Genomic DNA, 15,030 nt, shown 5'->3' with positions numbered 1-15,030 from the left:
ATTCGAAGTGGGGACAGCGTCGGTGAGGATCAGGAAACAACTGCTTAATTAAATGTTAATTAAGGATATAAAGAGTGGTTAAATAAGGATAGCTCAGTGAGGAAATTCGGTGGACAAAAGAGGCTGAATAATTCAGCCAGAAGGTGAGAGACAGAACGACATGGGGAGACCAAGTTTCGGTGAACAAGGCCTGCACTTTATTTTCCAAAGTAGTTTTTATACCTTAGGTTATGTATAGAGGATAATGGAGGAAAGGATAGAGTCATGCAGTAAGCCAGGCTTTCTTCCTGCAAACTTAATCATATGCAAAAGTTTAGGTGATTTGCATCATCTTCTGGCCCGGAGGCCTGTTAACATTTTAAGATCCTTTCTTCAGAAAACTTATTTTTCTCTAAAGGTGATTAGTCAGGCGCCACCCTCCAAAAGCATTAGATAAAGTTGCATTCTTATAGGGCAAAGGTGTGGTGGGCTATAACAAGAAAAAGAATTAACTCAAGGGTCCCAGGTTACAAACATTAAAGCTACTATTTACACCAATTATATTAATCAATACACTGCCAGGGACACAGCAGGTAAGGGATATGGAAACTTAGCAGCAAACATTGGCCCAACAAGTGAAAAACCCTTCACCAATACAATTTCTAATCAATCTTTTAACTGCTTAAAGGAATCTGTATTCAGACAGTTTAGAACATCTCATGCCTCTCACGGTTGTGAACTAAAACACTCTTGTCACGCCCAGGAACTTTAATAACTGGAGCAGTAATTTAACTCTTTTTCAGAGAGAGGTGGTGGGGGACAGCCCCCCTGTAAAGTCAGAGGTGTAGGTGAGAGCACAAAGCAGTAAAGTAGGCAGACTCTGGTTTGGGGGTAGATGCTCGAGAATTTCCAGAGGGACTCCTGAGGCTTGATTGCACCTTTGCGTATGCCGAGCCTCCTTCTTCATGACCTTTGCCACAGGCAGAGTTCCTCATGCTGGCTCTCGGCAGTAAATATCTTCTCATTTTATATAAAGAACTTGTGCATCTTTCATTTTGGTATGGGGGAGGGGAATTCTGGAACTATGTGCTCCACACTTAGGGATGACTGTATCTTATACTAATTATAGAAAATTCAGGTACCAGAATGCCTAAGTGGTTAAGGCATTGGACTTAAGAGCCAATGGATTTATATCCTTGTGGATTCGAACCTCACTTCTGGTACAAGTGGATCTGCTTGGGCTTCCCTGGTGATTCAGACTATAAAGAACCTGCCTGCAATGCAGGAAATCCAGGTTCGACCACTGGGTCAGGAAGATTCCCTGAAGGGAATGGCTACTACACACTCCAGTTTTCTTGCCTAGACAGAGGAGCCTGGTGGGCTGAAGTCCATGGGGTTGCAAAGAGTTGGACATGACTAAATGATATTACAATGATAATAATAATAATCCTATTTCCTAGTAATCTGGGGACATGATAAAGTTACATAATTTTCATGTTGGTTTTTAATTTTTAATTATTTTAATTGGAGGTTAATTACTTTACAATATTGTATTGGTTTTGCCATACTTGTTTTTTTTTTAATTTATTTATTTTAATTAGAGGCTAATTACTTTACAATATTGTATTGGTTTTGCATACATCAACATGAATTCGCCATGGGTGTACACGTGTTCCCAATCCTGAATGCCCCTTCCACCTCCCTCCCCATATCATCCCTCTGGGTCATCCCAGTGCACCAGCCCCAAGCATCCTGTATCCTGCATCAAACCTGGACCGGCGATTCGTTTCTTATATGATATTATACATGTTTCAATGTCATTCTCCCAAATCATTCCCCCAATCCCTCTCCCACAGAGTCCAAAAGACTGTTCAATACATCTGTGTCTCTTTTACTGTCTCGCATACAGGGTTATCATTACCATCTTTCTAAATTCCATACATATGTGTTAGTATACTGTATTGGTGTTTTTCTTTCTGGCTTACTTCACTCTGTATAATCGGCTCCTTGGTTGGTTTTTAACATTTAAATTTAACACTATCTTTTGATGTAAAGCGTAAAGCGTCTGTCTACAAAGCGGGAGACCTGGGTTCGATCCCTGGGTTGGGAAGATTCCCTGGAGAAAGAAACGGCAATCCACTCCAGTACTCTTGCCTAGAAAATCCCATGGATGGAGGAGCTTGGTGCAGGCTACCGTCCATGGGGTCGCAAAGAGTCCGGCACGACTGAGCGACTACTTCACTTCACTTCACTTCTGATGTAAATGTATTTGCTCACATTTTACAAATTGTAAACTTCATGCATACTGTAGAAAATCTGGGATTAGCACTCAGATGTATATTTTCTACTATAATAATTTTGGGATTAAAAACTCTTATATTCATTTGTCTTTGTGGATTTTAAGATGACATAATATGAAAGTGAGCAGTCATGAATTTAACAGAAAATAAATTAGAAGTTAAAACATGTAAACTGACACTATTTTTAACATGAAAACTTAATCAACAGCAGTTAATTTATTTTTATAGAGTAATGCATCCACTTGGACACAACTTTTAATCACTGGACTGTTCCCTCACTGAAAAGGATTTCTCAGAAACAGATGTGAAGATATAATTGGTGGACTCTATTTTTGCCATATATTGCTTTTGGAATGTAAAAATGAAGACTGAGATGTCAGGGTCACCATCAGACTTAGATTTATACAGGATTCAGATGAAAAATAGCACTGAGGTCACCATGTTTATACTGATGGGCTTTACAGATGATTCTGAGGTGCAAATCTTTCTATTTTTACTATTTCTAGCAATCTATCTTTTTACAATGATAGGAAATTTGGGGTTGGTTTTCTTGGTCATTATGGATTCCCGGCTCCACAACCCCATGTACTATTTTCTGGCAGCATTATCATTCTTGGATGCCTGCTATTCTTCTGTTATCACCCCCAAAATGCTGATCAATTTCCTATCAGAGAATAAAACCATTTCCTTTCTTGGATGTGCCACACAGATGTTTCTCTTTCTTACTTGTGGGACCACAGAATGCTTCATCCTGGCTGCAATGGCCTATGATCGCTATGTAGCCATCTACAACCCTCTCCTGTATTTAGTTACAATGTCACCCAGAGTCTATGTGCCACTTATAATTTCCTGCTATGTTGTTGGTGTCTTGCATGCTACTTTACACACAGGGGCTACTTTTACCCTCTCCTTCTGTGGATCCAATGAAATCAGACATGTGTTCTGTGACATCCCTCCCCTCCTCGCTATTTCTTGCTCTGACACTCGCATGAACCAGCTTCTAGTTTTCTATTTTGCAGGCTCTATTGAGATATCCACCATATTAATTGTTCTGATCTCCTATGGTTTCATCCTGTTGGCCATTCTGAGGATGGGTTCTGCTGAAGGGAGAAGGAAAGTCTTTTCTACGTGTGGCTCTCACCTAACTGGAGTGTCCATTTTTCATGGTACGGTTCTCTTTATGTACGTGAGACCCAGTTCCAGCTATGCCTTGGATCATGACATGATCGTGTCTGTATTTTACACCATCATAATTCCCATGCTGAATCCCATCATCTATAGTTTGAGGAACAAAGATGTCAAGGATGCGATGAAGAAAGTGTTAGGGAAAAATTGGTTTATCAACAAAGTATATTTTTCACACTAAACATTAAATTGAAATAAATTATGACTGGTGTTTATTGTTTTCAAATAAAAAAGTTGTAATTAAAATATTTTCTGTTTCTTTATTTGTGTCTACCTGTTATTCTTAGATGTTTAAAATAAAGATTATAGTCAACCCACCACATATGCAGTTTTTGCACAAGCAGGAAACTGTGACATCTATATACATCTATCTGCACATAACATGGGTATGTAATATGTATTTTATTATCATATTCAGATGAAGACTTTACATATATATATATGTATGTATCTACAGATAAACACATACACATGTATACACAAACACACACATATATGCATGTATACACACTGGGTGTTTTTCAGGAACTCTCTTGCTTTTTTAATGATCCATCGGATGTTGGCAATTTGATTTCTGGTTCCTCTGCCTTTTCTAAAACCAGCTTGAACATCTGGAAGTTAACGGTTCACGTATTGCCAAAGCCTGGCTTAGAGAAGTTTCAGCATTACTTTACTAGCGTGTGAGATGAGTGCAATTGTGTGGTAGTTTGAGCATTCTTTGGCATTGCCTTTCTTTAGGATTGGAATGAAAGCTGACCTTTTCCAGTCCTGTGGCCACTGCTGAGTTTTCCAAATTTCTTGGCATATTGAGTGAAGCACTTTCACAGCATCATCTTTCAGGATTTGAAATAGCTCAACTGGAATTCCATCACCTTCACTAACTTTGTTCATAGTGATGCTTCCTAAGGTCCACTTGACTTCATGTTCCAGGATTTCTGGCTCTAGGTATGTGATCACACTATCGTGATTATCTGGGTCGTGAAGATCTTTTTCATACAGTTCTTCTTTGTATTCTTGCCACCTCTTCTTAATATTTTCTGCTTCTGTTAGGTCCCTACCATTTCTGTCCTTTATCGAGCCCATCTTTGCATGAAATGTTCCCTTGGTATCTCTAATTTTTTTGAAGAGATTGCTGCTGCTGCTGCTGCTGCTGCTAAGTTGCTTTAGTCGTGTCTGACTCTGTGCAACCCCATAGATGGCAGCCCACCAGGCTTCCCCGTCCCTGGGATTCTCCAGGCAAGAACACTGGAGTGGGTTGCCATTTCCTTCTCCAATGCATGAAAGTGAAAAGTAAAAGTGAAGTCGCTCAGTCGTGTCCAACTCTTTGTGACCCCATGGACTGCAGCCCACCAGGCTCCTCCATCCATGGGATTCTCCAGGCAAGAGTACTGGAGTGGGGTGCCATTGCCTTCTCCGAAGAGATCACTAGTCTTTCCCATTCTATTGTTTTCCTCTATTTCTTTGCATTGATTTCTGAGGAAGGCTTTCTTATCTCTCCTTGCTATTCTTTGGAACTCTGCATTCAAATGGGTATAACTTTCCTTTTCTCCTTTGCTTTTCACTTCTCTTCTTTTTACAATAAAACATCTATTTCTGCTTTATTGACTATGCCAAAGCCTTTGACTGTGAGGATCACAATAAACTGTGGAAAATTCTGAAAGAGATGGGAATACCAGACCACCTGACCTGCCTCTTGAGAAACCTGTATGCAGGTCAGGAAGCAACAGTTAGAACTGGACATGGAACAAGAGACTGGTTCCAAATAGGAAAAGGAGTGTGTCAAGGCTGTATATTGTCACCCTGCTTATTTAACTTATATGCAGAGTACATCATGAGGAACGTTGGGCTGGAGGAAGCACAAGCTGGAATCAAGATTGCCTGGAGAAATATCAATAACCTCAGATATGCAGATGACACCACCCTTATGGCAGAAAGTGAAGAAGAACTAAAGAGCCTCTTGATGAAAGTGAAAGAGGAGAGTGAAAAAGTTGGCTTAATCAACATTCAGAAAACTGAGATCATGGCATCTAGTCCCATCACATGGGAAATAGATGGGGAAACAGTGGATACAGTGGCTGACTTTATTTTTCTGGGCTCCAAATTCACTGTGGATGGCGATTGCAGACATGAAATTAAAATATGCTTACTCCTTAGAAGGAAAGTTATGACCAACCTAGACAGCATATTGAAAAACAGGGACATTACTTTGTCAACAAAGGACTGTCTAGTCAAGGCTATGGTTTTTCAGTAGTCATGTATGGATGTGAGAGTTGGACTATAAAGAAAACTGAGTGCAGAAGAATTGATGCTTTTGAACTGTGGTGTTGGAGAAGACTCTTGAGAGTCCCTTGGACTGAAAGGAGATCCAACCAGTCCATCCTAAAGGAGACCAGTCCTGCGTGTTCATTGTAAGGACTGATGTTGAAGCTGAAATTCCAATACTTTGGCCACCTGATGCTAAGAGCTGACTCGTTGGAAAAGACCCTGATTCTGGGAAAGATTGAAGGCAGGAGGAGAAGGGAATGACAGAGGATGAGATGGTTTGATGGCATCACTGACTCAATGGACATGAGTTTGAGTAGGCTCCAGGAGTTGGTGATGGACAGGGAGACCTGGAGTACTGTGATTCATGGGGTTGCAAAGAGTCAGACACGACTGAGCAACTGAACTGATCTGAACTGAATTGCAAATGGTGTTGAACATTTTTTTTTTTAATGTGCTAAGTTGCCTTCTGTGTATTTTTTGTGATAAACTCTCTGCACTTTATGTCCATGTTTTATGGTTAATCTTTCATTTTCATGTTGTAAGATTTAGTATTCTTTTAAGCTATTATCCATATTCAGCATCATTATTTTGAAAAAGGGATATCCTTCTTCTATGTATTTTTCTTAACACCTTTTTCAAAAATCTGTTGACTATATTGTGTAAATTACTTCTGAAGAGTCTATTTTGTTGCAGACTTAGGTGTCTATCCTCTCACCAGTGCCACAATATCTTGGTTATTTTAGGTTTGTGTTAAATCTTGAAATTATGTGAGGCCTCCAACACGTTCAAAAATGTTTTGAATACCTTAGCTCCTTTACATTTTCATAAAAATTATATTTTATTACTTTGTCATTTCTGTAAAAATGCTTGTTTAATCTTAAGTAGGGCTCCACTGAATATAGAGATCTTTTGCCATTCCATTTTATACAGAGCCTTTGTTCACAGTTGGACTGTTTACAAAATTCCTTCCTTTCCTCTTTTCTTCCCTCCTTTTTTTTTCTTCCTGTTTCTTTTCATTCTTTGCTTTACTTTTCTCTTCTTTTTTCTCTCTTTGGTTTAGTACTCAGACTCTATCACCAGCACTTCCTAATTACTAATTTAGAATCTCTGGATGCAGACTGGAAGCATGTATGTATTGTTTTAGAATTGTTTGAAAACAGTTAAATGCATTTCTAGGTACTAATTTATGGAGTGGTATATGGCACATTCCAAAATACAAGTCAGAGATATTACTTTGCCAACAAAGGTCCGTCTAGTCAAGGCTATGTTTTTTCCTGTGGTCATGTATGGATGTGAGAGTTGGACTGTGAAGAAGGCTGAGTGCCGAAGAATTGATGCTTTTGAACTGTGGTGTTGGAGAAGACTCTTGAGAGTCCCTTGGACTGCAAGGAGATCCAACCAGTCCATTCTGAAGGAGATCAGCCCTGGGATTTCTTTGGAAGGAATGATGCTGAAGCTGAAACTCCAGTACTTTGGCCACTTCATGTGAAGAGTTGACTCATTGGAAAAGACCCTGATGCTGGGAGGGATTGGGGGCAGGAGGAGAAGGGGACGACAGAGGATGAGATGGCTGGATGGCATCACTGACTCGATGGATGTGAGTTTGAGTGAACTCCGGGAGTTGGTGATGGACAGGGAGGCCTGGCGTGCTGTGATTCATGGGGTCGCAAAGAGTCGGACACAACTGAGCAACTGAACTGAACTGAACTGATGCAACTGAAAAAGCTTGAAATTTATCTGCCAAATCTCTAATTTAAAAGGTTCTACCACATAGAATATTAAAATTACCTGTATACTGTACCATGTCTCCTGTCAAACTATCTATTCATATATTTATATCATGCCTCTTCCATTAAACTACTCACTAAAATTTAATACATTTAAACTATTTGTCTCACAATACTCAGAAATCTAGCACTTTTAAGTAACTATAATAATCATCATTAAATGATTATGAATTCTCTCATAGCCTATGCTTTCACATAATTTCATTATGTGTATGTATAAAGAATTTTGAGAGAAGTAATACTACATAGTTCTGGGAGATAACAGGTCATATTTCCTTGTACATAGGTATTTAGTGTCAGAATGAGGACTATGTCCTGTATCAGATTTAATTTCCAATTCTATGAATATCCTTTTTCCATTGAGATCATTTTATTCAGAGGCCTACTGCACTTATTCAATTTTACTTATAGTAAGAGTTCATTGCTCCAGAGCCAGCTACTCATTTACTATGGGGGAAAAAATGAAATCAGGTTGTTACTTTCTTTCCCAGAAGAGAATTAGTGTATTTATTCCTTGGAGCTTCCCTGTAGATTTCAAGAAGAGCTCGGCAATCTGGTGTAAGACTCCTAATGCCTAATATTCGTATATACCTTAATTGAGCAATTAATTTCCACAGGTAAGAGGAAAGGTTTTTCATCACTTATAAAAACATTTTAGAAGCTTTAAGAACTCCAGGGAACACGGTAGAGAACTAGAACCCACTCTTACTATACTTAAGTATATAGAACTATTGATTAGAAAATTAATTTCCTCAGTGGAAGATAACAGAAAGAGGATGGTAGAAATAAAATGTTGATTTATACAAGAAAATATATTAAAGGGAGAGATAGTTAAGAATCAATCAGCAACTGGGTAAGTGCCATTTGATGATTAAGATGTTTTTCTCATGGAGGGATATAAATAAATTTGAAATCTATCTTACTAGTCAGTTAATTGCTCTAGAAGTTACTTCTGTTTTTTGTTTTGTTTTGCTTTAATATCCTGATCCTTAACTGTATAAATTAATTCAAATACATGAAGCTATTATTTGGCATTATTTCTAGGGTGTGTCATTTCCAGAACTATGATACATCACAAAGAGTCTGCAATACGGTCAAGGGGAAATAGCTTAACATGCAGGAACAGAAAATCCTGAATTTGAATCCTGACTCTGCTAGTAACTTATTATGTAAACTTGGTTAACTTATGTGTCTAGCTAGTCCTTAGGTTTCTCATGTGTAAAATGCTGGATTATTTAACTACAGCTTGCCATGTAGATTACTTAAGACGAAGTACACACATTTTCTAATACCTAGTAGCCACTTGATGACACATGGTAACTGCTATCACGTCTTTCCTTCTTTTCAAGACTGGTGTTTGTAGTATTTCTTTCACAGATATTAAGTTCTGCATGTTTTCTCACTGTATGAGAGTTGAGGAGATTATTTGATTTTAGTTTTCCAGAATGTGGATATATTGTTAAAAATTTGGAATCCATATTTTTGGTTTTCTAGGCTCTATCTCTTAAAGTAATATTGCTGGATATAATCAGTTCTAATTTCCTTAAATATTAGTTAATAGAAGTGCCTATGCTGGAGCACCTTGGATGCAAGAGATAAAGTCCTTACATTTTATGGCATATGATAATACAGTCATATTTATAATACAGTTACTGGAAGCATTGTTACATTAAAAAATACTTATAATGATCGGCCAGTACACAGGTTTCTCCATTTAAATGAGAGAAGCATTCTATAAAGTCAAGTGATTCCTCTAAAGTAAAACTGTAAAATAGAAAACTAACAGGTTATTGATCTTATATTTAGTTCAGTTCAGTTCAGTCGCTCAGTCGTGTCTGACTCTTTGTGACTCCATGAATCGCAGCACACCAGGCCTCCCTGTCCATCACCAACTCCTGGAGTTCACTCAAACTCATGTGCATCCAGTCGGTGATGCCATCCAGCCATCTCACCCTCTGTAATCCCCTTTTCCTCCTGCCCCCGATCCCTCCCAGCATCAGAGACTTTTCCAATGAGTCAACTCTTTGCATGAGGTGGGCAAAGTACTGGAGTTTCAGCTTTAGCATTATTCCTTCCAAAGAACATCCAGGGCTGATCTCTTTATTTATTTATTTTTTAATATAAATTTATTTATTTTAATTGGAGGTTAGTTACTTTAGAATGGACTGGTTGGACCTCCTTGCAGTCCAAGGGACTCTCAAGAGTCTTCTCCAACACCACAGTTCAAAAGCATCAATTCTTCAGCACTCAGCTTTCTTCATAGTCCAACTCTCGCATCCATACATGACCACTGGAAAAACCATAGCCTTGACTACATGGACCTTTGTTGGCAAAGTAATGTCTCTGCTTTTCAATATGCTATTGCAGGTTGGTCATAACTTTCCTTCCAAGGAGTAAGCGTCTTTTAATTTCATGGCTGCAGTCACCATCTGCAGTGATTTTGGAGCCCCAAAAAATAAAGTCTGACACTGTTTCCACTGTTTCTCCATCTATTTCCCATGAAGTGATGGGACCAGATGCCATGATCTTCGTTTTCTGCATGTTGAGCTTTAAGGAAACTTTTTCACTCTCCTCTTTCACTTTCATCAAGAGGCTTTTTAGTTCCTCTTCACTTTGTGCCATAAGGGTGGTGTCATCTGCATATCTGAGGTTATTGATATTTCTCCTGGCAATCTTGATTCTAGCATGCCTATGTAAAGATAGACTGGTATCTATATATGTTTTATGCATTCATGACATACCCAAATAATCTTTAATTTTTAAAATATTTTTAGGCTACATAGTTCTACAAATTTTTTTAATTGCTGCAAGTCTCCAAATTTTTTCTCAGCATATTTATTGAAAAACACCCATGTTTAAGTGTATTTACATAGTTCAACTCATGTTGGTCAAGGGTTGGTAGAGGAGCTATTGGTACATTTTTCAAATTTTGCTTGCATGATCTTTTTTGCTTTACACTGTGTGTTTTCTTATTTGTCTAATTCCTGTTTTGTATCTGGCACTCTCTGGTAAACACTTTTGTACTCTATACTTACTTTCTTGAAAGAGAGAAAGAGAGAGAGAAGAGTGAGAGACAGAAATAGATGAAGGTTAAAGAAAATGAGAAAAATTTAAAACATAAATATATTTTTGTGATAATTTATATATTAATCTATTTCATATTATTATTGTGGTTTTATGTTATTTTATTAATGTATCTTTCAAACTTAACTAGTTTATTCTAATACTTTCATGTATTATGCTATTGTCGGGGCTTCCCAGGTAGCATTAGTGGTAAAGAACCCGCCTACCAATACTGGAGACATAAGAGCTGTGGGTTCCTGCAGTGATCAGGATAGAACAGCCTGGGTCAAGAAGATTCCCTGAAAGAGGGCATGGTGGCATACTCCAGTAGGTTTGCCTGGAAAATCCACAGACAGCGGAGCAAGGCAGACTATGGCCCATAGGGTTGCAAAGTTGGACAAGACTGAAATGACTTAGCACATACATTATGCCATTATTATTACTTGTTATGTGTGTTAGAGGGAAGTTTCTGGGAAAGCAAAGATGTAGAATTTTTGTTTTTTCATTTTTTCTTTTTCTTCTAATAATCGTTTGCTTCTCCTCTTGATATAAGGAAGTCTAAAAGGAGTTCGTCAAGGTTGTATATTATCACCCTGTTTATTTAACTTATATGCAGAGTACATCATGAGAAACGCTGGACTGGAAGAAACACAAGCTGGAATCAAGATTGCTAGGAGAAATATCAATAACCTCAGATATGCAGATGACACCACCCTTATGGCACAAAGTGAAGAGGAACTAAAAAGCCTCTTGATGAAAGTGAAAGAGGAGAGTGAAAAAGTTGGCTTAAAACTCAACATTCAGAAAACGAAGATCATGGCATCCGGTCCCATCACTTCATGGGAAATAGATGGGGAAACAGTGTCAGACTTCATTTTTCTGGGCTCCAAAATCACTACAGATGGTGACTGCAGCCATGAAATTAAAAGATGCTTACTCCTTGGAAAGAAAGTTATGACAAGCCTAGATAGCATATTCAAAAGCAGAGACATTACTTTGCCAACAAAGGTCTGTCTAGTCAAGGCTATGGTTTTTCCTGTGGTCATGTATGGATGTGAGAGTTGGACTGTGAAGAAGGCTGAGAGCTGAAGAATTGATGCTTTTGAACTGTGGTGTTGAAGAAGACTCTTGAGAGTTCCTTGGACTGCAAGGAGATCCAACCAGTCCATTCTGAAGGAGATCAGCCCTGGGATTTCTTTGGAAGGAATGATGCTAAAGCTGAAACTCCAGTACTTTGGCCACCTCATGCGAAGAGCTGACTCATTGGAAAAGACTCTGACGCTGGGAGGGATTGGGGGCAAGAGGAGAAGGGGATGACAGAGGATGAGATGGCTGGATGGCATCACTGACTTGATGGATGTGAGTTTGAGTGAACTCCGGGAGTTGGTGATGGACAGGGAGGCCTGGCGTGTTGTGATTCATGGGGTCACAAAGAGTCGGACATGACTGAGCGACTGATCTGGTCTGATCTGATCTGAAACAAAACAAAAATATAATGTTTCATGTTAAGAATATAAATCATTTGTAAGTCATTGAATTCAACCCAGTCCTTTGCACTACAGATTTTGTACACCCTTAATGCATATTGGTCTATGGAACGCCGAGGAAGAACAAAAGTTAGCAGGCTGAAATCTTGCTCCTATAATATAGATGCAATACTTAATTATGTTTCAAAAATGGAAGCTGTAGGACCAGATACTGGTGATTCTTTAACATTTTGATTATGTATTACACATTTTCCTTGTTTTCATATTCCTTTGAATAAGCAACACTGCCAGCATAGGGAAATATAGCAGTGATAAAACACTACATTGGGATTTAATCTGGATATTATGTTTTTAGCAATGCATTATAGAAAGAACTTTATTATATATCATCAGGTGACATTTAGTTTATAGTATTTGTACAAACTCCATGTGCAACTATAATATATGGAATGAACGTCTCATAGTTTATTTTTGCTATGAATGTGTCTCAAACACACATGCAAGGACTTTGCAGAGATAGAATGTATGTATAGGAAAATTTTAGTTGGTAGTCAAGAAAACATTAGCAGTATAATAAATTGTGGGGGAGAAAATGAACAAACTGAATGTTATGTTTTTCAAAGAATGAAAGCTGAAATGCAAAACCACAAACCAACAACTTGATGTTTTTTTGGCATACTGCATTTAACTGCAGAATAATGTATTCTGTTCTGTTCACCACTGTTCCTCTAGCAGTACTAGTTAAACAGGGAAAGTAGTCAGAAAAGAGGACATAAAATGATTTGGTTTAGAAAAGCTGCCTCATGAGCTTGTTGTAAAGTAAGTCTAACTTATCCCATTTAGTCATCTGGACATTCTTTAAAGCTTAATAATTTCCACATTGGTTTTTATCATTTAAATTCAACACAATTTTATGATGTGTGTTTGCTCCCATTTTATAAGTTGCAAAATTAAAGAAAGGTATAACCACTAATGAAATCTAGGATTAGCACTCAGATGTGTAGTTTCCATTATTTGTTAATTTAAAACTTCCTATATTTGTATTTGTGATTTTTAAAATGATGTAATGCTAAAACAGTAAGCAGTAAGTTTAACAGAAAATAAACTAAATTGGCAAAATTTTTAATGGAACAAATTTAACCAACAATAATTAATTTATTTATTTTTACAGGGTGATACATCCACTTGAATTCAGCATTTAATCCCTGCTTATTCCCTCATTGCAAATAATTTTAGGATTCAATATAGCCTTCTAAGAAGCAAATAGGAGGGTATAATTGCATGGACTCTATATTCACTATATACTGCCTTTAGAACAGAAAAATAAAAACTGAAATGTCAGGGTCACGATCAGATTTGGATTTATACAGGGTTCAGGTAAGAAATGTGACTGAAATCACCATGTTTATATTGATGGGGTTTACAGATGATTTTGAGGTTCAAGTTTTTCTATTTTTACTATTTCTAGCAATCTATCTTTTTACACTGATAGGGAATTTGGGGTTGGTTTTCTTGGTCATTGTGGATTCCAGGCTCCACAAACCTATGTACCATTTTCTGAGTGTGTTATCATCCTTGGATGCCTGCTGTTCGTCAGTCGTCACTCCAAAAATGATAGTCAATTTCCTGGTGGAAAATAAAACTATTTCATATCTTGAGTGTATAACACAGACACTTCTTTTAGTTACTTTTGGGACCACAGAATGCTTTCTTCTGGCTGCAATGGCATATGATCGCTACGTGGCCATCTACGACCCCCTCCTGTATTCAGTCAGCATGGCTCCCAGAGTCTACGTGCCACTCATCATTGCTTCCTATGTTGGTGGCATCGTGCATGCTACTGTACACACAGTGGCTACTTTCAGCCTCTCCTTCTGTGCCTCCTATGAAATCAGACATGTGTTCTGTGACATCCCTCCCCTCCTCGCTATTTCTTGCTCTGACACTCACACAAACCAGCTTCTACTCTTCTACCTTGTGGGCTCCATTGAGATAGTCACTGTCCTGATTGTCCTGATCTCCTATGGTTTCATTCTGTTGGCCATTCTGAGGATGCATTCTGCTGAAGGGAGAATGAAAGTCTTTTCAACATGTGGCTCTCACCTAACTGGAGTGTCCATTTACCATGGGACCATCCTCTTTATGTACATGAGACCAAGTTCCAGCTATGCTTTAGACCATGACATGATTGTGTCAATATTTTACAGCATTATCATTCCCATGCTAAATCCTGTCATTTACAGTTTAAGGAACAAAGATATCAAAGAGGCAATCAAAAGAGTGTTTGGGAAAAAATCAGTTTGTTCATAAAGTACATTTTCACACTAAACACTGAGTTGAAGAAATTAAGACTTATGTTATTGTCTCCATATAAAAAGTCAAGATACAAGTTTTTTATTTTTACGTTTATGCCTTTTATTTCTTCTTGGATATTTCATAAATAAAGATTATGGTCAACAGCCAACTGTGTGGTTTTTGCAGATGTGGATAATGATCATCCTTTGGTTTCTTAACGAGTTTATAAATATATGCACACCCCAGGAGGAGCCAAGATGGCGGAGGAGTAGGACGGGGAGAACACTTTCTCCCCCACAAATTCATCAAAAGAGCATTTAAACGTCGAGTAAATTCCACAAAACAACTTCTGAATGCCGGCAGAGGACATCAGGCACCCAGAAAAGCAACCCAACTCTTCGAAAGGAGGTAGGAAAAAATATTAAAGACAAAAAAAGAGACAAAAGAGGGAGGGACGGAGTTCCGTCCCAGGAAGGGAATCTTAAAAAGAGAGAAGTTTCCAAACACCAGGAAACCTTCTCACTGCCGAATCTGTGCCGAGCTTTGGAAGCACAGAGGGCAACATAACAGGGAGAAAAAATAAATAAACAATTAAAACTCGCAGATTGAGAGCCCTACGGTAACTCCCCCAGCGGAGAAGCAGCGCAGACGCCTGCACGCGCCATTAGA

General features: G+C 38.3%; 1 protein-coding gene and 1 pseudogene across 1 annotated transcript; both read left to right on the top strand.

Annotated features, from left to right (window-relative positions):
* Positions 1-2,604: 2,604 nt before the first annotated feature.
* LOC113906050 (olfactory receptor 5T1-like) lies at positions 2,605-3,645 on the top strand. The gene has a single exon (XM_027564063.1). The coding sequence runs from the start codon at positions 2,641-2,643 to the stop codon at positions 3,643-3,645; it is 1,005 nt and encodes a 334-aa protein (XP_027419864.1). The 5' UTR covers positions 2,605-2,640.
* A 9,702-nt stretch (positions 3,646-13,347) lies between these two features.
* LOC113904685 lies at positions 13,348-14,376 on the top strand (annotated as a pseudogene).
* The last annotated feature ends 654 nt before the right edge of the window (positions 14,377-15,030 follow it).

The sequence above is a fragment of the Bos indicus x Bos taurus genome, chromosome 15 (assembly GCF_003369695.1).
Source record: "Bos indicus x Bos taurus breed Angus x Brahman F1 hybrid chromosome 15, Bos_hybrid_MaternalHap_v2.0, whole genome shotgun sequence".
NCBI classification, from domain to species: Eukaryota; Metazoa; Chordata; class Mammalia; order Artiodactyla; family Bovidae; genus Bos; species Bos indicus x Bos taurus.
The sequence above is the reverse complement of the archived record's forward strand: the minus strand, read 5'-3'. Positions and strand labels throughout refer to the sequence as shown.

Coding starts and splice junctions, on each gene's coding strand:
- LOC113906050 (XM_027564063.1), top strand. CDS start 2,641: ATGAAGACTGAGATGTCAGGGTCACCATCAGACTTAGATTTATACAGG.